This window comes from Chionomys nivalis, chromosome 5 (assembly GCF_950005125.1).
Source record: "Chionomys nivalis chromosome 5, mChiNiv1.1, whole genome shotgun sequence".
Taxonomy (NCBI): domain Eukaryota; kingdom Metazoa; phylum Chordata; class Mammalia; order Rodentia; family Cricetidae; genus Chionomys; species Chionomys nivalis.
In genome coordinates this window covers 25,711,336-25,737,542 of record NC_080090.1, presented here as the reverse complement: position 1 = coordinate 25,737,542, position 26,207 = coordinate 25,711,336, and the positions used below count along the sequence as shown (strand labels likewise).

Genomic DNA, 26,207 nt, shown 5'->3' with positions numbered 1-26,207 from the left:
CAAGTTAACCACTAGCCCTGTGGAGTGGGCAACCTAAACCTCGAGACTGAGCTCTGCAGGTTCAGTGACCTGGAGTCTAAGCAGATCACAGTTACAGAAATGTCACTGTGTTCAGGCATGGTCAGCTTTGTCTTTTCAGTTAAACCAACCTATAAAAATTATATATTTGATTCTTAAGCGCTCACATCCTGGATTTGTTGTTATTTTAAGGTAGAGACTCATATATCCTGGACTGGCCTTAAAATCGCAGTGTAACCAGGGTTGACTTTGAATTAGTGATCTCTCATCTACCATGCCCCTGTTTGTGTAGTATTGGAGATGGAGCCCAGGGCTGTGTGCATGCTAGGCAAGCACTCTACCAGCTGAGCCACAGGTACATCCCATGCACCTGGATTTCTAGGACCACAGAGTACTAGCATTACTGCTAATACTGATGCCAGCCACAGCACTGGGGAGGACATGCCCATCGCGAATGACACAGCAGATCCCTTGGATGCTATAGGCACTGGTGCTTACAACTCTGAGTTGATGATCTCTTCATAAGCTAACAGGAAATGTATAGGAATGCAGAAACGAAGGGGAAAAACAGGTTTATGGTTAAACCATAATCAAACCTCTATCCTGACATTCCAATTGTAGATTCCTGGAAATCTAAGAAATAAGAATTCGTACTTGTAAATTCCAAATGCCATTTTCCACGCTTTATCTTTCCCATCCAATATCTTAAAATGATAGATGGGTGGAACAGAGTAAATAGTTGACTAGCAAGTGGTTGACATGCCCAACATTGTGCCACACCCGTAAGTCATACATAGCGCGAGTTTGGAAGCCCTACCGTGAGTGCTGAGCACTGTGAAAATAGTGGCTGAGTCCTATATCAAGTGAAAACGTTACTGTGATTCTCCCCTTTTTTGGAGTTACCTTTCATTTAAGAAAAAATTTTTGAGCCAGGCGATGGTGGCACACGCCTTTAATCCCAGCACTTGGGAGGCAGGCGGGATCTCTGTGAGTTTGAAGCAAGGCTGGTCTGTATACAAGAGCTAGTTTCAGAACAGGCTCCAAAGCTACAGAGAAACCCTGTCTTGAAAAACGGAAGGAAGGAAGGAGGGAGGGAGGGAGGGAGGGAGGGAGGGAGGGAGGGAGGGAGGGAGGAAGGAAGGAAGGAAGGAAGGAAGGAAGGAAGGAAGGAAGGAAGGAAGGAAGGAAGGAAGGAAGGAAGGAAGATTTTAATAAATGGGAGCCAGATGATGACGGCACACACCTTTAATCCCAGCACTCAGGAGGCAGAGGCAGGCGGATCCCTGAGTTTGAGGCCAACCTGCTCTACAGAGCAAGTTCCCAGACAGCCAGGGTGATTACACAGAGAAAACCTGTCTCAAAGAAGAAAAAAGAAAGGGGGGAAAAACTTAGCTAAATGGGAACATCAGTCATAGCACTGTTGAATTTGTTTCCTAATTCCCAAATCCACTGACCATTTCACCAGCCTGAATCCCACTCAGAGCTCACATTGCTCTCACAGTATTTAATTTTGAGAAGGCAGCCCTTTTCAAATAAGCCGAGATGCTTGCAGAGTAGCAGTTTAAATCACATGATTCAAATTTTCTACCCACTCTTCAGTAAGTAGATGATCTCACTTAACTTTGAAGATTTGGGCTCCTCTCCTACCATATTAATGTGCATTGTTCTGGGTGACTACTCTCGGACTGAAGGGTAAGCCGCCTTTGCCAACCTTCTTGAGATGCACAGCACACACTCATTTCCTAAGTGTTGGCAGCCTCCAAGTATCTCCTGTTCAAGTCAAAGGCCAATCTGTCTTTGACTCTGCACAGAGCCTACCAGGCTTATTCTGAAAAGATCTGTCATCAGTGTAGAGACATTTGTGTTCTTGCTAGCTGGAACAGACTGCTTTTTATATAGCTGCAATGTTCCATTTCAGATTATTAAGGCGTATTTGAATATATTGAAAGCTGATTTTCTTGGGGGGTTTTTTTGCTTCCTATTATAAGAAATCTTCATATCTGTAAATCTTATTTACATGTGTCTGACTGAATTTATATTTGTCATGTATGTATATATGTTCCCTCAGAAGTCAGAATTTGTTAGAGCCCCTGGAGGTATAAGGGTCATAGGAACTGAATTCAGGTCCTCTGTATGAGCAATGAGCCATTGAGTCATTTCTCCAGCCCCTCTTTATATCTTTAGAACTATTTCTACTTTGGGAGTTTGGTTTTTGTTTTCACAGAAGTAGGAGTTGAACTTAGGAATCTCTTTCTCTCCCCTCTCTCTTTCTCCTCTTTCTCCTGCTAGGCAAGTGCTTTATCACTGAGCTATATATCTCCAGCCCATAAATTCATAGATCTTTTTTTTTTTTTTTTTTTTGATTTTCAAGGCAGGGTTTCTCCTTAGCTTTTTTGGTTCCTGTCCTGGAACTAGCTTTTGTAGACCAGGCTGGCCTCGAACTCACAGAGATCCGCCTGCCTCTGTCTCCCGAGTGCTGGGACTAAAGGCGTGCGCCACCACCGCCCGGCTTCTTTTTCTTTTCTTAATTCTTTGTTGTTGTTGTTGTGTGGGCGTGTGCGTGCTCACGTGGGCGTGTGTGTGTGCACAATACCGTATGGATAATATGGCAGAATCAGAAGACATCTTGCAGGGAGTCAGTTCTCTTCTACCATGTGAACTCCAGGGATTGGGTTAGGTGAGTCCCTTACCTAAGAGCCGTCTCTCCAGCCCTCAGAAGGTTTAGAGCTCTTGACACTGCCACTAGAGCCTCCTTTACTTGGCTCGGTATTAAGAAAAGTACCAGCCTCCCCAGATCATCTTAGAAAATGGGTCAGGTATAATGATAAACGAGTCAGTTGCAGTAGCTCTAGAATTCTTCAAGGCTTTGGCAAGTCTCCAGATTACTTTGAATTTTCTTGATCTTGTGTGTACCCTATACAGCTTAAATAAAGCTGAGTAAAATATCAAATTATCCTAAGTAGCTCAGTCCTCATGTAGGACTCCTGAGAAATAGAACATTTTCCCCGTCAGCTTTTAAGTTTTTCTCAATTTTAGATAATCCAAATGCTTTTAACAGTTATTTTTTTCATTTTCCAAAGGAAAGGCCCCCAATTGAAAAGTAGGAGAAGCGCTTGTCTGGGTGTTTCCATGGAAGGGCGACAGAGCCACATCCTGCTCCCTGCCTTTTCAGTAGCTGCCATGGTGTGTGACTGTCTGGGGACCAGCATCAAGATGTATGGTGGCATTCATCAGCTAGTTCCCTTGATCTTGAGGAAAACTATTTTTGAAACGGGTACAAATCATTATTTGCTGTGGCAGAATAGTACTGCCTTGCCAGAAGCCTGAGTCTGTGGGACAGTTAGTGGGGAGATTAGCTCAGGCCATCTCAGCAAGGAGTGTTGGCAGCCTGTGCAGGACCTTTCAGTGTAGGTTCTTTAAGAACGCTTAACTTGGGCTGAGAGACAAGGTCCTCGGTCTTGGCTATCTGTTTTTCCTCACTGGTGGCAGTGACAAGCTTGGTGGCAGCTCCCTGAGCCTTCTTGCCAGTTGCATGCACGGAGCTTTTGATATGTTGGCAGACAGCACTGATTCTTGGATGCGTCTCTGAACCTCTACAGGTCTGCTTCTGGCAGAATTGAGTGTGACTCTTATCCTTTGCCCATTAAGCTATCATTCTGGCCTCCTTATCTGGGTTTCTTCTGCAAACATGCCTTTGAAAGTGTTTGCTTCTTTTTTGGCAGTTTGTCTGATAATGGACAAGTTAGAAGCAAATGTCTTATTTCTAAATTACATTGAATTTCTTGAAAGAGGAAGAGGTAACTTAAGTGAAGATTTGCCTTAAGCTGGCAGCTCTGGTGAAATTACTCTGGTTTTCATTTTAAATTCTAATTGTTGAATTGAGATCCCTGGCCCTTTAGCCCAGAAAGAGCTTTGCTGCAGTCCACACCTGATGCACTGCGTGTTGAAAGCGCTCCGTCCGCACTGCAGCTTATGTGGCTGTAGCTGGGCTTTTGTGTTTTAGGTGTTCCGAGCCAAGGTTGGGAAGAGGGATATTTAAAGAAAGGTGATTGCCTGTAATTTCCATATATGGAATCTTTGAAAGCCTTAGTGTGATTTGCTCTGAATTAGTGGTGGGGTGAGATTCAGCTTCTAGACCCAGTAAAGTAGATAATTTGTCGTCATCTTCTCTCTAGCAAGGCTGCTTCTGTGTCCTTCCATTGAGATGTCAAAGCTGAGTTAATTTGTTAATTTGCATTATTTAAAACATTGCAAAATTCCTGTTCATTGACAGCACATACAGTGTTTTGAAATTCTGTGACTAGAAGAATCACTTTAATAAAAAATGGGGGTCCCAGGCATGGGAAGCAGCTCTATGCCCGAGTACCATAAGGATCTGTGGGCACATGGGACTCTGAAAGTTTAGCGCAGTTTTCATGCAGTTGGAGGTTTTCCATGCCAGAACACGGAACCTTGTAAACAGAGTAGGGAAAAAATTCTTGTTCATGTTCTCCATTCATTAAGATGAAGCCATTTGCTTGCTCTGTTTAATAATATCTTAATTCACACGGCAGTAGCAGTAGAAAAATCCAGCTTAACTTTTATGAAAAATAAATAGATTATCAGATGGTTTGCCATGAAGTCTTGCAGAGGGTGGTCTTAATTCAGGATGCAGCAAATAAATAGCCTTTATCAATTGGCTTTATAGATCGATATGTTCTAATAATATCTTCACAGAGCTTATTTAATTATTTATTTAAAAGGGGTTTTTAAAAATTTGAAACAAGATCTCTTTATGTGACCCAGGTTGGCTTCAAACTTGATCTTCCTGCCTTCACCTCTGGAGGCAGAGGCAGGCGGAGCAGGACAGCCAGGGCTGTAACAGAGAGAAACCCTGTCTCAAAGGTGGTGGTGGGGGGGGGTCATGGGGCTGACAAAATGACTCAACATATAAAAGAACTTACTGCCAAGCCTACTGCCTAAGTTGGAGCCACAGAACCCACATAGTAGAAGGAGAGAACCAGCTCCCTGTAAATTGTCCTCTGACCTCTAGAAGCATGCTGTGATGCAGACATAAATAGATGTGGAGAAAAGTTTTTTTAGTTTTATTTTACTTCTAGTGCAGTGAGATCTAGGTACCAGGTGTGGGTGACAAACAGATGCTCTCAGGATGCACCAGCCTGTGTTCTAGCTATAATCCTAAAGCAAATCTTTTTCTCTGCTTTATTAATAAACCACCCAGTTGTCTTCTTAGACTCCTGTTTTCCAACCGCAAAAATGCAACACAGCATGAACAGTCAAGCAAATAGTTTGTCTCTTCTTGATAAGTACAACTGTAAAACCTGGAGAGAATGCAAAGCAATGAAGAACTCTGGAAGCTAGCCAGAGGAGGGTGATGGGGGTTGTGACAGACGCACAGACCAACCCAGCAGGAAGATGTCTCTCACAGTCTTAACACAATGCAAGCCTGCCTAAGCAGCAGAAGGTAGCCCAGGTAGACTTGGCCTCCCATAGATGGCATGGGACTTGTGCCAGGTTTACTAGGGAAGCCAAGCAAACCTGACAAGGATTGGAAGCTCTGCTAATAAGAAGTGACCACCAGGGAGATGTTCTCCCTCTCCTCCAGGAAGAAGTCAGGATGGGAATGGCAGAGGGGCTTATGGCTCCATTCAGGCCTGGGACATGATTTTTAAGAAGTTTCAGTGGCCTAGCAAGCCATGAGAAATGTCTACCTTTCTGTGCAGCACTGGCTGAGAACCTTCTGAATTCCTATTGCCAAGTGTGCTGGCACATGCCTATGATCCCAAGCACCTGGTAAATGAAGGGGGGATTAGGAGTTCAAGGCCAGTCTGGCCATGAGAAACCTTATCTTTAAAAAAAAAAAAAAGACAAGGGAAGAAGAAAGATGCAAAATTAACTCAAAGCTTAAACTGATGAACAAAAAGATCACAGATAGTGAAGCTGGAGAAAGTGAGGGAATCACTGGGGCAGAGAGCTTGTGTGAAATACAGATAGATGTTAGCAAAGCCAACAGGAGTACTGACACAGTGAGAGCTGCACATAATGCCACATGCTTATAGTTCTTAGGATACGGGGATCCTGAGACGGGTGGATCATGAATTCCAGGAAGCATAGGTTACAAAATGAGGCCCAACGTCAAAGAACAAAATCAGAGTTGTCTCAGGTAGGGGTGGGGGATGAGATATTGCAAATCCTGCAACTGTCTAGAAACTTGCGATTTTATGAACAACTTTGCATTCATAAACACTTGCTGACTTAGAAGAAATAGAATAACTCCTGAAAAGCTCAAACTATGGTACTCAACCAAGACAAAATAGATAGCTTGAATATTACTGAACCACATTAGAGAAATTTTATTTGTAATTTACAAGTTCCTAAAAAAGAAATCCAGGCCCAGATTGTTTTTACCATAAATTCAAAAGCATCGATACTAATGTTAGTCTCTTCCCAAGAGTGGGAAAAGAAGGAATACTTCTCAAATGTTCCTGTAAGACCACTATTACAATAATACCAAAAGAAAGATGAAAACCTACCAGTTTGTGTATTTTTATGAACATAGACTCAAAAATCCTCTACTAAATACTAACATATCAAGCCCGTTAATACATTTTAAAAGTATGCTCAGTGCCCAAGGGAGCGCCATCCAGATATGAGAAGTTGATTTCACGATTGAAAATCAACAAATGTAGTCTTCCAAGTCAATAAGCTAAAGAGGAATTAGCATATGATTTTCATTGTTGTTTTTATTTTTGAGAGTGGGACCTTGCACAAGCTAGCCATGTGCTCTACGGTCCAGTAGCATACCCAGCCTTTTAAAATTTTTTAAAAGACCATTCAACAAAATCTATTGTCCATTTATGATAAAAACTCAAATTATGAATAGAAGTGATCCAATTCCTTGGTGAAGCATACCTACAAAAACTTACGGTGTGTGGGGGGGGGCGGGCGGGGGGGGGTAAAGGACTAAATGCATTCCCTCTGAGATCAAGAGCCAGGCAATGATGTTCGTTCTCACCACTGCTGTTCAGAAGATCACTGAAACTTATAGGAATCAATCTGTCCCTAATCAAATGATATCATCGTCTATATACAACCCTGCAAACTGACAAAGGAGTTTGGTAAGTCTCAAGATATGAGATCAGAACACACAAATCAGTTGCAGGGCTAGGGATTGTGGTATAGTTAAGAAGGCAGAGGTTTGGATTCAGTCTCCGGTACCAAAGTAAATAAATCAACATGTTAGAAACAAAACACTGCCTAAATCTGAGTTTGGTGACACACACCAGCAGAGGAGAAAGGTTCGGTATTTTAAGGTCAACCTGAGATACATTGCAAGATTATCTCAGAAACACCAAAACGGGCTGGAGAGATGGCTCAGAGGGCAAGAGCACTGGCTGCTCTTCCAGAGGTCCCGAGTTCAATTCCCAGCAACCACATGGTGGCTCACAACCATCTGTAATGAGACCTGGTGCCTTCCTTGCCAGCAGTACATTGTATGCTTAATAAATAAATAAATCTTTAAAAAAAAAAAGAATTAAAAAAAAAAAAAGAAACACTAAAACAAAGCCCTGCCTCAAAAATAAAACTTAAAAAACAAAACTCCCCATACGGTGTACTGCACTAACAAAAAAGTTCCACTGGTATCTACAGACACAGAAAAGATTCCTGGATAGAATGACACTATCGTTTCTAAGAGAAAAAAAAATAGATATTTTAGATGGTGTGATGGCTAGTATCAGTTGCCACCTGCCAGGGTATAGAGTCACCTAGGCGACAGCCCTAGGTTAGCTAGTCTAGGTTAGTTGGTGTGGGAAGACCTGCCCTAACTTCCAGACAGCACCCATCGCTCTGCTTTCTGGCTGTGGGGTAGTGAGACCAACCGCCTCAAGCTCCTGTCCAAGGGAGTTACCTTCAGGATGATTGACCCCACTCCCCCACGGTACATTAGAACAGTCAGTAGGCCTTTCCAGCCATGTGTTTACTTCGACTTACATCTTCAGTATTTCTACACACCATATCCAAAAACTGCTTTAGAGACTTATTTACATATCGCCACCTTTAATGCTAAAAGTCAGTTATCTTACAACAAAAATGTTGAGGTCCTTCGTTATGTGGATCACCGTACTGGGAATAAGAAAAGGTGGCAAAAGAAGCATTACTGGCTGATGTCCAGTGCAGACAGTTGGTCAGCAGTTATTTTAAAACTTTCTGTTAAACCTTTTCATTGTAACCTTAAGACATTTTTGTATTCTCATGTGCGGAATCATCAGTACTGATTGAGTCTTAATTAATTGTCAGTCTTTTTTGATAGTATGTAAGTAATGCTGCATCTGATTAATAGATGTTCTACCCCCCTGATAATAGGTTTCTCTACCTACACAGTAACCAGATTAAGCCAAATTGAAAAACAATAACAGCAGGTCTATTTGAGCAAAGTAACTCTCAGGTGGGTTCTCCAGTCTCAGAGATGAGTGCTGGAGAAGCCATACACCCGAACTAAAGCAGGGAGATTATATAGGTTGTAGGGGAGGGGTAATGACATGTTCACCACAGGCCAAGTCTGTGCCCAAATATGGTCAAAAGCGGAACACTTTAGGCGGAGGGGGGGTGGCTGCATGAGAGGAAGTGGCAATAGTTGCCAAGAATGTGGAACTGGGCTTTTTTGGTGCCTTTCTTTGTTGGAGATTCTGAGAGGGCAAGGTTTAAAGAGGGGCGGGGGAGGAAAAGATGAGGCTTTCCAGATCAAGCAAGAGTGAGCTGGAGGTTCTAACCAAACACTGATATTTAGTGGCTGTGTGTGTGTGTGTTTTACTAGGATAACCTAAGTATCACTGAGCTATCCCTGACTGATTTTTAATTTTATTTTGAGACAGCTTTAGTTGCCCGGGCTGGCCCTGGACAAGCACTCCTCCTGCCTCAACCTCCAGAGTAGATGGGATTATAGTTGCCGTACCGCACTTGGTTTTTGTTTTTAACATCTTGAATGTTTTACCTGTCCTGGTTTTGATAGACTTCTGGGGAAGAGGTTTTGTGCTTCATTTTATCCTTTTTTCCTTTAGAGGGATTACTAATAATTTGAGGATCTGATGGTAAATCCATATTATGTTGTTATATACTCAAACTTGAAAACTTTATGCTTATCTCTTTTTTTCTCTTTGTTTTACAAGTGTCAATATACAGTATCTGGTTTTATGACAAGAATGACTGTCACCGCATAGCAAAACTCATGGCTGAGTAAGTATATATATTCCATAGATTAATGAAAGATAAAACATTACTCTGATCCCAACTTCTCTTCAGTACTAACATCTCCTAGTTAATGTATATCCCTCTTAATTTCCTTTTACTGCCAAAAGTGTGACAAAGGCAGATTTTTTTTCTAAAAATTACATATAATACTACTGATCCCTGTGTATTTACAATTGTCTGTTCCCTTTTCATCTGTGTTGTGTACGCATTAGATTTATGTATGTGATTGTTATCTACAAATGTAATTGTTTAATGATTTGATGTCAATACCATTTTTTCAGGATTTGAAAGTTTCCTTTGTAGCATTTATCCATTGTATCCAGTCCTATAGACGGTTCAGTTGAGCAGATACTTAGCTGTGCTTACTGCTGCCAGATTGGCTGGCAGAGAACATCAGGTACATTAGGAGATAGCCTGACCACCATATACAATGACTATGCCAATTTAGACTGTAATGAGTGGTACTGTGTTCGGTAACTTGATACAGATTACGTATTCTGTAGATGAACTTGGTTTGAGCACAGGCTGGGTTTAACAAGTCCTGATCTACAGTTTGTTTTCCAAAAGATATTTAAAACTCACAGTCTTGAAATCTGGAAAATAATTTCCGTTGAATTAATGATCCAAAGGATGACTTCTTGTCCTTGTGCTAGCCTGTAGAAGCCACTTCTTGAGTGACTGTAGTGCAAGACTGCCCATCTGAATTCTGGGAACCCAGGACACTATAGTGCTAGATGGGGTGTGGGATGATTCAGAACGAGAGGAAAGTGTGCAGTGAGTGGTGTGTTCTGGCATATGTTGGCATATGTCCTCTTTAGTTTTTGCTTGAATCGGCAGTGAACTCTTAGTTCTGTCAAATTCTGTTAACTCTCTTCAAGATTTGTGACTGTGTATTTGGAGGGAAATAGTCTTGATTTTTTTTAACTATGTTAATTAATCATCCTGAACGTATAATAGCCTAGTAGCCTCAATTCTAGGCATGTTTACATGTCATTAGAAGGTACACATACGCCGGGCGGTGGTGGCGCACGCCTGTAATCCCAGCACTCAGGAGGCAGAGGCAGGCGGATCTCTGTGAGTTCGAGGCCAGCCTGGTCTAGAAGAGCTAGTTCCAGGACAGGAACCAAAAGCTACGGAGAAACCCTGTCTCGAAAATAAAAAAAAAGAAAAGAAAAAGAAAAAAAGTACACATACAAAGTTCAAGTTATAACCCAGGACTACTGGTGTGGCCTGGTTGAATGCTTATCCACTACTGTTCTGTTGTCTGCTCTGCTGTGAGCTCACAGGACAGACCTGTTGTGCTTACTGCTGGTTGCACCTTGGAGGGCTTTGCTGCCTATGAACTGACAGTCTTGCTAGAGGGAGTGTTGGCTTTCTAGAAACACTTCCTTTTAAAATACTTTTTCTGTAAAGTTATACTACTTTTCAATAATGGCATTCATAGTTTATAGAGGCAAAGATTTATTCTGCTCCTGTTTGTAGGTATGATATAGATCAGGAACATGGGCTAGCATGGGCAAAGGACATGCTAGCTCTGAGATCCTGGGGCCCTGCCTCATGATCTCAACCAAGGCATTTATTTGGTAGCTTGCTATTTTGTAAAGGTGGCAGGTGTATTTAAACTTTGGAATATATTAATACATTTATATTTTCTTCTGTCAATTTAGAGTATTTAGTCCCGAATGAGAGTCTGTCTGAGCTCTAACAACTACTGAAGTTTCTTCTGAGGGCCTCAGAGGCACTCCAGACACTAACCTTAGTGGGTTTTGGGGCTGAGGACAGAAGGCCCATCTGAAAAGACTTCATTGATCCTGGAAATAGGGAACTAGCAAAGGGAATTGAAGGGAGTTACTGGAGTACTTACAGCTGTCTGTGCAGCTTCCCAGTGCCGAGGGAAGGGTTGTGAGTTTACAGTCAGCCTGGATGACAGCACATCCCAGCTATGGGAGGAGGGAAACTTTGTGTCCCAAAACAGCGACTAAAGGGTGCCCAGTTGATAGTGACTTTTTGAGGGCTTGACCTATTTTTATCTGAAGAGAATGCCTCACAAATGTGCCACTAACTGGAGAAATGACCCTGGTCACCAAAGATTGAAGAAAAAGGAGAAGGGGGGGACAAAACCATCTTTCATTGTTGTCTGTCTGCCTGCATGTTCCTCTGTTCTCTGTGTGGTTCGGACTGTCACCCCACTGACTAATGCTACTAAAACTTTGGCATCTTGCACATGTAAACAAGTGAATTTGGGCTAAAGATGAAGGTCATTGGCAAATGTGTAGGCAGACCCTGGGTTTAGTTTCTGGCACCAAAATAAACGAAGCAAGTCTGTCAGTTCACAGTCTGTTAGGTACAGTTCTTGGAACTTCTCTGATAGCCACAATATAATAAAAATCTTTTAACTTAAAGCTGAGAGGCCATGTGGGAAATTGAGTGAGTACCTAAACCTATACTAGATCTAAAATTCAGATGCTGTCTTTGGTCAAAGACAAAATTCTAAACCTTAAAACTTAGAATGTTGAAGTCAGACATGATAGCACATGCCTTAAATTCCTGCACTCAGGAGACAGAGACGGGCAGATCAGTTCCAGGACAGCCAGGACTGTTACACAGAAACCCTGTCTTGAAACCTCCCCCCTCAAAAAACCAAAACAAACAAAGAAAGAACCCTTTAACTGTTTGCTCAGAAATGACTGTATAGACTTTGGAGAGATTGTGAAAGTGTGTTTTAGTCTTGATCTTACTATCTTAGGTGCATGCTTTTGGAGTTTGAGAAGGGAGAGGGGCAAGGGTGCCTCACTTTTCATTGTTGAAGAGAGACCTCATAGTGAAGGCAGCTTACAGTAGAAACACATTTACTGGGGCTTAGGGCTTCTAAGGCTAGATCCATGACTGTCCTGGCAAGGAGCATGGGAGCAGACAGGCATGGCTGGGGCTTAGGGCTTCTGAGGCTAGATCCATGACATCATGGCGAGGAGCATGGGAGCAGACAGGCATGGCACTAGAGTGCCTTTTGTTTTTGTTTAGGTTTTGTTTGGGGTCTTTGGGGTTTGGGATTTGTTGTTTTGTTTTTGACACAGGGTCTCTGTGCTTGCTACTTTTATGTCAACTTGATAACAACCTAGAATCATCAGAGAGGTGAGAAAATACCTAGTAAGGTCAAGCTGTAGGCCATTTTCTTAATTAGGGATTGATGGAGGAGGGCCAGGCCCATTGTGATTGGGATCATCCCTGGGCTGGTGGTCCTGGTTTGGTTTGTTCTCTCTCTCTCTCTTTTTTTTTTTTTTTTTTTTTTGGAGGGGGGGCGTGGTTTGGGTCGGATTTTTTTGTTTGATTGGTTTTGGTTTTCAAAATAGGGTTTCTTTATATAGTCCTGGCTGTCCTGGAATTTGCTGGTCTTGAATGCACAAAGATCCGCCTGTCTCTGCCTCCCAAGTGCTGAGATTAAAGGCGTGCACCACACCCATCTGGTCCCCGGTTCTATAAGAAAGCAGGCTGAAGCCAGGCGGCTAGCAGATCCCTGTGAATTCAAGGTCAGCCTGGTCTACAAGAACTAGCACTGGAACAGACTTCAAAGCTACAGAGAAACTGTATTTCAAAAACAAAACAAAACAAAGATGCAAGGCTGAGCAAGCATTGGGGTGAGCCAGTAAGCAGCACTCCTCCATGGGCTCTGCATCAGCTCTGTCTCCAGGTTCCTGCCCTGACTTCCTTCAGTGATGAACAGGATGTGGAAGAATAAGCACAGTAAACCCTCTTCTCCCCAGTTTGCTTTGGTCATGGTATTTTATCACAGCAATAGGAACCCTAAGATAGTCTCTCTACGTAGCCCTGGCTGTCCTGGAACTTACTATGTAACACAGGCTGGCCTCGAACTCAGAGATCCACCTTTCTCTGCCTCCCAGGTGAGTACTAGGAGTAAACATGTACACCATTATGCTCACCTGAGAGCTTACATCTTATCTATACACACAAGACAGGCTGAGAATGAAACCTCCAAGAACAGAGGCAGGTGGATCTCTGTGAGTTTGAGGTCTCACTGGCCTGGAACCCACCACGCAAGCTAGATTAGCTAGCCAGTGAGTCCCAGAGAAACTACCTGCCTCTAATTCTCTGCTGTGGGGTTACAAGCATGCACCATCATGTTGTTTTGTGTATTTGTATCTGAATGTGAGTGTACATGTATGTGTGCACATGCAGGTAGAAGCCAGGGGTTAATGTCAAGCAGGTGTTATCTCTATCCTCTACCTTGTCTTTTGAGACAGTTTCTCACTAAACCTGTCCCTCACTGACTCAGGTAGATTGGCCAGTGAATTCCAGGGTCTGGTCTGTCTTGTCTCCACTTTCCCCCCAATTAGATTCCAATTCCAAGTGCACACTGCTGCACCTGGTTTCTAAATGAGTGCTGAAGATCCCAATGCTAATGTCTTCACAGCAAATACTTTACCGACTGAACTAGCTCCCAGCTTGTTTGTTTGTTTGGTTGGTTAGTTTTGGGTTTTATTTATTTATTATTGGTTTTTTCAAGACACGGTTTCTCTGTGTAGCTTTGGAGCCTGTAGAGTAGACTGGCCTCACAGAGGTTCCCCTACCTCTACCTCCGGAGTGCTGGGATTAAAGGTTGTGTACCACCACCACCCAGCAGCTCCCATCTTTTTTATGTAAGTTCTGGAGCTCCAACTGGCTTGCAAAGCATGATTTGCTAGCAACTGAGCTATGTCTCTAGTCTTGCTTAGCTCTGCCATCTTTTTAAGATGCAGTATTGTTTAATCTAGTGTGAAGTGATGACTGTCATTGCTGTGTCTCCCATGGGAGTCTTGGGCAGGCTGTCCTAACTGACACTGAGTAACGTAGCCTTATTTCTGTTGCTCGTGTTACTCCTGTTTCTCGTGTCCTTTCAAAATGAGCCTTTTGCTACTGAGTTGTTTGACTCATTGCCTGTGAGATCTCAGTTAACACTGCCACAAGGGACTTGCACCTATAAAATCTCATAGCAGGAAGGCCTAGTCATTGTAGCTTGTGACTGAAATCTGAATGTATTTTTAAATTAGTTGCATTATTAAAATTTATACAGGAAATAAAGTACCCATGTGGTCCCCATCCAGCCTTTAGTTCCTAACAATTTTACTGAAATTGCTCAGTGACTTCAAACCTTTTCTTTGGTGGAGGATGCAAGGAAGAGCAAGGTTGTTATTTAAAATGTAAGCCTGTAAAAAGAGTTGAAGACCCCAACCCTGTCCGTGGCATTCTTAACTTGAGACTTTTGCCTTCGGAACATAAATGAAGAATTAAATAGTGCCAATAAAATATAATACATACCCATAACTACCCTGAGTTTGGTCACCCGTTCAGCACAGAGCCTTTTGTCTGCTTGTAGAGAATTCACCAACAGCCATTTTCAAGGCTAGTTCACAGTATCCTGCTCGGTTTTCCATGTCTTAGTGATGTCCATTCACCACTTACTCCTACTGACTTTGAGTTACTTGTGGGAGAAAAGGAGATGCTTGAACGGATTTCTTAATGGACCTATTTTTACCACCTCCAGAAAGGGGTTCTGTTTTTGCCTACTTAAGGTAAGGGGCTGTTCACTGTTGTGACTAAGATGGTGACATGGGTAAGTCATGTATTTTCTGGAATGAGGTAACCAAGGTTCTTTATCTATTGCAAGGACAGTGTCTTGTGACACTCTTACTTGGAAAGTCGACAAGAGAGTCCCAGAGTCCAGTTGTGTGAAGTGGTTTTTCTGAAACCTGTTTCTCCTCCTATAGTGTGGTAGAAGAGGAGACACGGCGATCCCAGCAGGCTGCTCGAGATAAACAGAGTCCCAGCCAAGCCAATGGCTGCAGCGACCAGAGGCCCATCGACATCCTGGAGATGCTTAGCAGAGCCAAGGATGAGTATGAGAGGGTAAGGCTCTCTGGGTGCTGACCAGGGAATACCAAAGGAGAGAGAGCATCCTGCTGGAGTCTCGGAGACAGGCAGAGTCACTCCAGTGCCCGCAGCAGTCCTCAGTTTAGAAAAGAAGAGGGTCTACAAGATCAAACCTAACAGACTGAGGACAGTCCGCTTCCCTCAGAGTGCGTGGTTAGGGAGGAATCATACAATCCGTTCTCTGTTCCTGTGGTCATCATAGCATTACCGTGGGAGAAGATGGTCATGGAGGGTGGAGGCTGATGCTCAACGGGTATCTCAGGGAAAGTGTCACAGCGCCTCCTCACCCCTGCAGTCCTATTCAGTGCTAGATGGCCTTGGGGATTTATGTGGATTTTTTAAAACAGTCTGGTAGCCGGGCGGTGGTGGCGCACGCCTTTAATCCCAGCACTCGGGAGGCAGAGGCAGGAGGATCTCTGTGAGTTCGAGGCCAGCCTGGTCTACAAGAGCTAGTTCCAGGACAGGCACCAAAAACTACAGAGAAACCCGGTCTCGAAAATCCAATCAATCAATCAATAAATAAATAAATAATAAAAAAATAAAACAGTCTGGTAATTTGTGCCCCTTAATAGTAAATGGCACATTTGTGTTCTGTCATTGAGCCCATCATTTGGAATTTTACCCACATGTGACACTTTTCTGAAATTCGGTGTTATCTGTCTCGTTTGTTTGGAGGCATGACTCTTTTTTTTCTCTTTTTTTGGGGGGGGGACGGGGGTGATCTGGGAATATTTTGTCTCGTAGTTGTTTTTTGTTTTGTTTTTTTCTGGACCAGGTTTCACGGCTTAGTTGTGACTGGCGCGGACTGTCCTTGAACTCTCAGAGATCCACCTACCTTTGCCTTCCAGTGCTAGGTTTAAAGGTGTGTGTCATCAATCTGACTGTCTAATTAATTTTTGCTTTTGTTTTGTTTTTCTTTTGGCTTAGGTTTTACTTTTTCGAGACAACATTTCTGTTTGTAGCCCTGACTGTCCTGGAACTCTGTAGACCAGGCTGGCCTCTAACTCAGAGATCCAACAGCCTCTGCCTCCCATGTGCTGGAATTAAAGACATCCACCACCACCAAATGGCTAAATCATGATTGTTAAAAAAAATCAAATAAAAATAAAATTTGAGGTTTGTTTATTTTTTGTTAAAAACGGCTTGGTCCAAAGGTTAACTAATTTTCCATAGATCTCGTCTCATAATACCTTTGCAATTCTCGTTAGCTGTCTGTGTTCATGGGTGTTGATCATTACTACCTGAGTGGTAACTGGGTCGAAGTCCCTTTAAGACAGAAACTGTACTGTCAGTAGGACAGATGTTGCAAGAAATGGCCTTGGCTTACATCTCTGGCTGAGAAGCAAAAAACCACAAAAGGAAAGAAGGCTTCTTTTTTAAATCTTTTAGCACTTTTCCTGGAGTTGAGCATGCTCTCCACTACTGCACCCAACCCCTAGACACTAGAAACTCTAGTGTCAAGTGCACAATCTGAAAATCTGATAAGGTTTCTATTTTCAATTACTGCAAAAGCAAATCATACAGAAAGCATCTTCTATTGAAAAAAAAAAACATGCTGGAATACATAAGATGTTATGCAAAGTTAGATTCAAATGAAATGCTTGAAGATTTGTTAAATCTTTAACATTTTACTTATAGGGCTTTCTTTTTGTCTTTAAAGACTATAAATAAGCAGAACTTCCTTAATAAAAGCTCTGCTTTCTGCCTTGTTTGCCTGTCTTGGCATATGGAGCTGCCATTGGAAATGGCTCCGGATCTCAGTGTGTAGATGACTCTTCCCTGGCAGCACGTAGGCAGACGGTCTCTCTGTGTCTTCTTGGTGGACTTAAGAGAGTGGCAGCCAAGGGCAGGAAGGATAGGCAAGGCCTCAGGTTTAATGAGATTCACTTTCAATTCTAAATCTTCCCTGTTCAGACAGTTTATATAAGATAATCATCTCCCCCCCCCTTGGAGGGTCTCAGACTTGGCCTCCTGACTGTTGAAATCACACTGTACACTACCACAACAGCACAAATATTTCATATAATGAAAGACAGCTAAAGCCACTGACTTTACAGCTAGCCCAGTTTGCATTGCTTCTAGCCACAGGACATAATCCTGGATTTTGATTCTTTTTTCCAAGTTTTGTGGGGAAAAAAAATTTAAGAACAGTATTTTTAATTGTTCTTAAGTGTAGGAATACCATTATTTTTCCCAGGCAAACAATTCATAATGCTGTAGAAAACTTTATGTTCAACAAGTAGTAAACAGCCGGGCGTTGGTGGCGCACGCCTTTAATCCCAGCACTCAGGAGGCAGAGGCAGGCGGATCTCTGGGAGTTCAAGGCCAGCCTGGTCTATAAAAGGAGTTCCAGGACAGGCTCCAAAGCTACAGAGAAACCCTGTCTCGAAAAAAAAAAAAAAACAAGTAGTAAACAAAAGGAAGGGAATGTAGTAATTCTGCCAGCTAGAAAGAATCATTGATAATTCTTGTGTCCTTCCAAAATTCTGTCCAAGTGTGTAGTTTATGTATGTTAGGATTTTTTTGTTTGTTTTTCAAGACAGTTTCTCTGTGTAGTCATGGCTATCCTAAAAATTTACTCTACAGACCAGACTGGCCTCGAACTCACAGAGATCTGCCTTCCTATGCCTCCCAATTGCTGGGATTAAAGGAGTGCACTACTACTCCCAACTGGAACTTTACATAAATAATACCCTAGATTTCTCTTAATTCCTTTTTGGTCTTTCAAGATAGGGTTTCTCTGTGTAGCCTGCTCTGTAGACCAGGCTGGCCTAGAACTCAATGGAGAATCTGCCTGCCTCTGCCTCCCAAGTACTGGAATTAAAGATGTGAGCCACCACTGCCTGCCTTAAATTTTGTTCTTAAGACCTCAGCAATACAGACCCATAACTAAATCACCAAATATCACATTAATCTTCTCCTAAGATTAATTACTTGAAATAGAATTAGTAGATTAGAAGGTTTTCGTTAGGTGAGGCTCCAGATTCATTGTGTAGACAAGGAAGACCTTGGACTTCTGCTTCCAGTCCCCGAGTGTTACAACTATAGGCATGGGCCACTACAACCCATTTTGAACCTCCTCAAAGATTTTGTGAAATATTATCCTCTAACAAATTTGTTTGTGATTGGACATATCTCCTACTAAATTTTATGACTGGTGGCCATCATCAACACAGAAAATGGACCTTGAACAGAGACTCTTACAGGTACCACGCCCTGAAGTGCCTCAGACTGGCTACTATGGTGCCCACGAGGTGCCCGTGTGTCTGAGCGTTATACCTGCTTTGAAGTGTTCTTAGGGACAGCATTATGTTCCTGAGTGACTTTTGAAGACCCTGGTAGAGTAAAATATTTTATGGCCTTTTACAGATCATTTTCACCTTAACTCAGATGGGTGACATGAGTTGACTTCGTGTTCTGGAACTAGGCGTAGTAACACATGCCTATGATCCCAGGAAGGCAGAGACTGAAGGTCAGGGTTCAAGACCAGCTTTAGTTACTTAGTAAGTTTCAGGCTAGTCTGAAGGAACTCTGTCTTTTTTTATTATTATTATTATTAAATACTCTTTATTGATCTGCATTTGTGAGGATAAACAATGGACTCAGTAGAAAGAATATAAAACATATCAGGGCTTTATTCTTAACCAAGAGCCAACAGCAGTCCTCCTGTGAGTGAGACCTGGCCTCTGCTGTGTCCACTGTGCTCAGCCAAGCTCAGGGAGGCTGTGGATGGGCACAGCTCCTGCTGCTGCCTTGCCTCCTCCAGCTCCTCCTGGGTCCTCTGGCTCCTTAAGCGATAAAAGGAAAGCCCTTATTTTGTGGGACTCATTTCCAAAATGAAGTTCCAGGTTCTCTCATTAAAATTTCCTGTGGTATCAATGATTAAAACAGGCCTGCTGTTGGCTTGTGTTTCTTGGTTATATCACCTTAATGTCACTAGGAGTCCTGTAATCCTGCAACTGGGGTTTGCCAAGAAGCAGTTTCAGGTAGGTCTGCTATTGCTTTAGATGTCAATACAGTTGACAACCCAGAGTGGATTAGAACGGACGTAGGGTTTCCCTGCCGTTATGTGGGACTCTGTCTTAAAAAAAAAAAAAAAAAAAAAAAAAAAAAGATGTTCTAAAATAATATAAGAATTATCATTTGAATAGGAGAAATGCATCATTCTATCTATTCAGTTAATATTTGAGTCCCTAGTTCTCTGTTGAGCATGTTTCTGAAAAGTATATCAAGAAAATTAACTTTTATTTTTCTTGTTAGAATTGTTCTGTTGTGTGGTGAAGTTTAGAGATGTTTCTTGTTTTGCTGTTTGTTTTTATTGTTAGTCTGACATAGACAGTACTTAACAGAAGCTGGAACAGATCTCTAAACTGTGACTTAGATTTCCAAAACATCATAACTGCCTGTCCATCAGTCGTCATCTTTAAGGATTCTTGTGTATGTTACATTGCCTTGTGTTTATTTTTTCAGTATTAAGATTTGAACCTAGGACCAACCAAAGATTCTTTTTAATAACAAAAATATTTTCACTTGCAGTATCACCTTTTTTTGGCTTTGGTCATTTGAGACAGGGTTTCTCTGTGTAACATCCTTGGTTGTCCTGGAACTTGCTTTGTAAGCCAGGTTGGCCTCGAGCTCACAGAAGTCTGCCTGCTTGTGAGTGCTGGAATCAAAGGAGTGCACCACCACGCCTGGTGCAACATCACTTTTAGCAAGTGCAAATTTAAATGGTATTGAAATGGATTGGGGTGTCCGTATACATACATGTCCACATAAAATGAATTTTAACCAAACTGTTGTAACATCTAATTCAAAATTCAGCTCAGACTGGTTTGTACATGTAAATGGAAAGAAACATCAGACTGATCCCTGAATTCTGGAAGGGTGGCAGTACATGTTTGTTACGCAAGCATGAGGACCTGAGCAGGACCCCCAGCTGTGGGTTCAGGACAGTACTGGGGAGGCAGAGACTAGAGGATCTCTGTGACTTGGTGGCTGTCCAGTATAGCAGAGTCTGTGAGTGTGACACCTGTCTCAATAAAGGAAAGAGTGACTGAGGACATCCAGCTTCAACCCCAGCCTTCATATGCACACATTTGCACACAAAATCCACATGTACATGCACAAGAAAAAACTAAGTCAAGTGTGGTTGTCACACCTGTAATCTCAGAACGTTAGAAGACTGAGGCAAAAAGACCATGAATTCAAAATCAATCTGAAATGCATAGCAAGACTGTCTCAAAAAGAGGGAGAGAGGGAGGGAGGGAGGGAGGGAGGGAGGGAGGGAGGGAGGAAGGAAGGAAGGAAGGAAGGAAGGAAGGAAGGAAGGAAGGAAGGAAGGAAAACTTTTAGAAGAAAACATTTGCCAATTATACCCTAATTGTCTTTGCCTAGGTATCTACTCTAGTGAGATGAAACTCGTCTGCACAGTTATTCAAGCTATGTTCATGACTGACTGGGGAGAGTTCTCAGTGTTCAGACAGTTTAGTGTACAGTGTAAGGACCAGGGTTTGATTCCCATCACCCCCATAAGAAAGCATGCCTTGTCAGCCTGTACCCTCAACAGGTACAGATGGGATGGAGGAACAGAGGCTTCAGAATTTGGACTTAAAAATTAAGGATTTGCTGGCCAAACAGTGTTTGGCCAAAACAGTGAGACGAGAGTGAGCCCAGGTTCATTGTGAGAGGGAGTGACCCGAGATCCTCCTCTGGCTTCCTTCTGCACAGGTGCTCACCCATGTCCACACACATGATTACTACACATAGACAGATAGCTTTTAGAGATTGAAAGGGTGCTGGAGAGATGGTTCAAGTGGTCAGAGCACCTGAGCAACTGGTTCAGTTCCCAGGACCGACAGTTCACATCATCTTTAACTCCAGCTCCAGGAGATCCAGTGCCCCATTCTGACCTCCCCGCGTACAATGCACATACATACATGTAGACAAAACACTCATGCACATAAAATAAAAATCTTTAAAGGTGAAAATAATCCAGATGTTGTATGCTTGGCATTTGAAAAGGAACGAGCTGTTGGTATTATAAATTAGCTTGCATGAACCTTAAAGGTATTATGCCATGTGTCAGAAGCCAGTGCAGTGCTTGTATTCCATTCTACTTTATGTAGCAATTTTAAAAGATAAAGCCATGGCAGAGAACAAACTGCTGGTTTCTTGGAGTGCTCAGGGGCATGATCTCAGCGGGCTGTCAGAGATGGGCATGCAGGTCGAGCTGTGGCTCCCAACAGTTAAAGGTATCCTATGTAACTTAAGTTATGGAAAAATCTGGTAGAAAAATGATATCTTTTTCTTAAAATGAGTGATTAAAACCAAAATGGTTGGAGCTACCATATATAGACATAGATTCTTCACTTTATAGAAATTTTATAGAAGTTATAAGAATTGATAGAAACATTATGAGGTTTTTTGCTTATTTTTTAATTAAGGAATTTTTTGATAACTTCAAATGTAAACCAAATTTTAGACAGCAATCCTTTTTCAGATGATAGACTTTTTCTTTTAATTCTTTTCCAAGAATCAGATGGGCAGCTCAAATATCTCCAGCCCTGGGTTACAGCCAAGCACTCAGCTCTCCAATCTGGGAAGCACCGAGACTCTAGAAGAGACACCCTCTGGGTTACAAGATAAGGTTTGTACAGCTAAAGCCCTAGCCTTGTCAAAGTAACAAAGCAGTGACATTTTAGGATTTGAACCACTGGGCAAGCTTGGTTCATCACTTGTCTGTCAGATCATATGTGTGACATCATAATGACATGTCCCCAGCTCCTTCCCCAGGCCCATGAAACTCTCATCTGGACTGTGCAGCAGCCTCCTTTCTAGTCGCCTAGCTTTTGTTCTTGACACTGCTTCCTTTCTCTGTGCTCACCCAGACAAGCAGAATGAGCTGCTAAAGCCTAACTTTCGTGCCTCTCCTTTTACAGCTTCCCATGGGGTCCTGTCTCACTCATAACAATGGCCCACAAGACTCGACCTGGCATCTGTCTGTGCCAACAATTCTATTATCTCCTTGCCCACTGGTTCCTGCCTCGTTACAGCACTCTGACCTGTGTGCGTTTGGAGGGCACAACCACTTCAAATGCCATTCTTTAGACCCCACCTACCTTTTTGTTTTATTGTTTTGTTTCGTTGTTTGGTTTTTGGAAACAGGGTTTCTTTGTGTAGCCCTGGCTGTCCTGGAACTCGCAGACTGGCCTCAAACTCACAGAGATCCTCCTGTTTCTGCCTCTTGAACACTAGAATCAAAGATACGCACCACCACCTGGCTCATTTTATGTTGTAAGCAGAGTTTCTCCTTAGCTCGCCATGGCTGACTAGACTAGCCAATAAGTCCCTGTGACCCTACCCCTGCCTCACACTGGGCTTACAAGCCCAAAACTGAGCGGGAAACTCCCAAATGTGAAGGCTGTGAAGCTGTATAGCAAGACTTTGTCTCAAAAACATGAAATAAAGTAAAACTATATCTTTTTTTCAGCTACAACCAAGGAATTATAAAATATTGAGATTTGGATTTTGTCAAAAGCTGCGTGATTGTCTGAAACAATTATAAATCCTTCCTCTGCCCTTACACAGAAAGACAATCTGTTTAGTAACACTGCCATCTAGTGTTGGGTAGAGATGATGCTGCCAAACCTTGGTATTGAATCCCATTTCATGAGGACTGCTGAGGGGGATTTAGGTCAGTGCAGTGCTGGCCATGCAAGCATGAAGGCCAGGGTGCGGGTCCAGCATCCACACGAAAGCTGAGCTTGCTGGTGCACTGAGGAGGCAGACAGAGACAGGCTTCTAGAGCTCGTGGGGCAGCCGCTCTAGCTGAATGGTGAGTCCTGGTTCCTAGGGGACGACATCGGACATTGACTGTGTCCTTCACAAACGTGCACGTTACCTACGTTTGTATACCACATGAACTTGTCTATATACCACAAATACAGCTCACAAAAAATGCATTTCAATTTCATAATACACTTGTAAAATTCTCTTGGTAATATTTCTCTGGTGTGGTTTGTTTAGTTTTTTTCATATGATTTAATTATTCCTATTTTTTAACATACAAATATGACTTCTTACCTGAAATTTCTGCAGAGTAGCCCTAATACTTCATTTTCCAAAATAGATCTAAATGTGGTGTATATACATAACAGTATGATTTTATAATCTACATTAATTTGCATTAATGAATATGAATATTGTTTTCCATTACTTCCCTTTGGTTTTGTTTGAGTTAACTTGGCTGGATTGGATTAGAGACTAGAGGATAGTTTCATCTAGCTGAGAACGCATTAGGTGTCTGAGGTGCCTTTGGACCTCGCCTCCTCCCCACTGTCCCCTGGCTTCTAGTGTACAGCTCTGCTCCACTCTCAGCTCGGTGGTGAGGACATTGTTTGGAAATTTTGTTTTATTTGATTTGGTCTTGGTTTTGGTCCAGTGTGGAACACACTGTGTACGCTAGGCTTACCTTAAATCCAGACTAATTCTCCTAGCTCCACTCGCCATCCAGGGTTACAGGCAGTTCTTATCACACAATCTTGAACCATTTTTTTATCATAAAGAATTTTTTTAATTACTGGACATTGAGCAATCAGGAAGCTGAAACATGATTGTTGAAAACTTAAGGCCTACCTGGATACATCCCCCAAAGAGTATAAGCGACCCAAGATCTGATGTGTACATAGCTTGGTAGCAAAACTGTGAGATAATTATCACATATGGTTATGTGATTGGTTATGTAATTTTTATCTTTACAATTCTGTAAATTTTCCAGTTAGTACTAAAGAATTTAACCTTGATAATTTTTATTTAGAATTTGGGCTCTAGAGAAGTAAATATATGAGGAAATTGAGCCATGTGAATTATTATTATTCCTTTTTACTTCTACAATTTAAAAAGACATTTTGATGTAGCTTCACTGTGTAAGAGATCTTTCAGTGTTCGAGGCCAGCCTGGTCTGCATAGTGAGTTCCAGGACAGTCAGGGCAGTAGAGAAACCCTGTCTCAAAATAAAATAAAACCACTCCAGATTCAGAATCTCACTTTAACCTTAAGAGCACAGCAAAAAGAGGAATAAAGAATACCCTCTGCACACACACATGCTGGAGCAGGTTCCCCACCGAGCCCTTCCCCTAGCTCCAGTCTTCAGTGTGGATGGATGGGTCCCTGGCATTTGAGGGCACGGAGCAGCAAAGGCCTCATAATAATGGGTGAGATTGTTTCGGGTATTTAGGTTCCTGCAGTTTAGTGCTAGCTTTTTGTGGAGAACAGTAAAAATTAATTTCTTAGACTTTGGTCCCCTTTCTTGCTGGGATCATGTCCCGGTATGTCAGTAACAAAGGGCACTTCGGCCCAGGGAGCTTTGTTGTGATACCAGTGCCCCTTAAGTGTAGCTAAGTTCACCAGGGGAACAAGTAAGCTAAACTATTGCCTAGAACTCCACAGTACAGACTTTGTTAGAAGCAGATTTCTATCCTTGACCTGGAGAGCCTTTGATAGGCGCTGCAGAATCCTTCTGCATCCTAGGTTACCCCAGGCATTTTTTTCTCCTTGCTTCTACATATTTCTATGTAATGAAAAAGTATTTTGGTTACAGTTGTTCACAGAGAGTTCTTCCATTGTGTTGTTTGATTTTACTTTTTAGTCTGCTTCATCTGGGCACAAGCATCTGACAGTAGAAGAGCTGTTTGGAACCTCATTGCCAAAGGAGCAGCCGGCAGTCATGGGTCTAGAGTCAGAAGACGTGGAGAAGCTGCCCGGAGATACAGCGCAGAAAGAGCCCAGCTCATTCCTCCCATTTTCCTTCGAGCAGTCAGGGGGAGCACCTCAGACTGAAAACCTGGGTGTCCATTCTGGCGCTCGCCACACAGTCCAGCCTGAAGCCACCACCCCGGTGCTCATCACTCCTGCCTCCATTGCACAGGCGGGTGAAAAGCATGCCCCAAGCTACACGATCCCGCTAAGCCCTGTCCTCAGTCCCCCTCTGCCAGCCGAAGCTTCTGCCACACAGCTTCCCCACTTACCTCGGAATAGTACCTTAATGCAAGCAGTGAAGACCACACCTCGACGGAAGTCTCCACTCCTGAACCAGCCGGTCCCTGAGCTCAGCCACAGCAGTCTGATTGCTAGCCAGAGCCCCTTCAGAGCCCCAGGGAGCCTGTCGAGCACAGCTGGCACGCCACTCCCAAGCGTTGATCTGCTCCAGAAACTCAGGTTGACCCCACAGCATGACCAAATACAGGCACAGCCGCTTGGAAAAGGTGCAATGGCACCCAACTTTTCAGCAGCTGGACAACTGGCCACCCCTGAGAGCTTCATAGAGCCTCCCTCTAAGACAGCAGCAGCAAGAGCAGCAACCTCAGCGTCCCTGAGCAACATGGTGCTTGCTCCAGCCCTTCAGGTAATGGCAGGAAGGAGTGAAGGGATTAAACTGCAAGAGCCTTAGTTTTAAGTGATGTGACACACTTGTGTGCATGTGTCTGTGTGCGTGTGTTATTTTGTACACTAGCCACCCCCACCCTGCCCATGGTCAGTAGTAACTGAATTTGCTATAGGAACAAACCTGGGGGAGTTAGCACTGGGAGATGAATAAATTGTAAATTAAGGAGTTTGAGTTTTGTTCTCAGACCTTGGAAGGCACTGAAACACTCTGAATGACATATGCCTTGCTGGAAATGGCAGAAACAGGAGTCAGGCCATTCGTTACAGAATAAGGGGACAGTCACTTGGGCCTGAGCAGTAGGGGCCTGTGTTGGGCAGTGTGGACAAGGGTTTTTTTTAAATGTCCAGTCAGTGAGGCTTCATGGTAGAGTGATGTAGAGGGGAAAGGAGCCGAGTTTGTGTGAGTGATGCCTGGTCACAACCGGAAGGGAGTGGAGTGGCTGCTCTGTGACTGCTGACTGCATCAACCGAAGGAGCATTCCGCTCTAGGGGCAGGGTTGTGTCAGGAGGTAGGATCCTGCTCTTTTTCTTTGCTGTGATAAAATACCAGAAGAAGCCTAGAGAAGGAAGTT

The 26,207-nt window shown here is 42.9% G+C and overlaps 1 protein-coding gene across 2 annotated transcripts in view; it reads left to right on the top strand.

Annotated features, from left to right (window-relative positions):
- Positions 1-26,207, top strand: part of Dcp1a (decapping mRNA 1A) — a 51,075-nt gene that overhangs the window by 17,165 nt on the left and 7,703 nt on the right. The window contains exons 4-7 of one of the 2 annotated variants that reach the window (XM_057770888.1): positions 9,186-9,252; positions 15,030-15,168; positions 21,725-21,838; positions 24,839-25,594. In XM_057770888.1, the coding sequence (XP_057626871.1) occupies positions 9,186-9,252; positions 15,030-15,168; positions 21,725-21,838; positions 24,839-25,594 (1,076 nt within the window). The remainder of the gene's footprint in view (positions 1-9,185; positions 9,253-15,029; positions 15,169-21,724; positions 21,839-24,838; positions 25,595-26,207) is intronic. The other variant, XM_057770889.1, reaches the window with a different exon arrangement.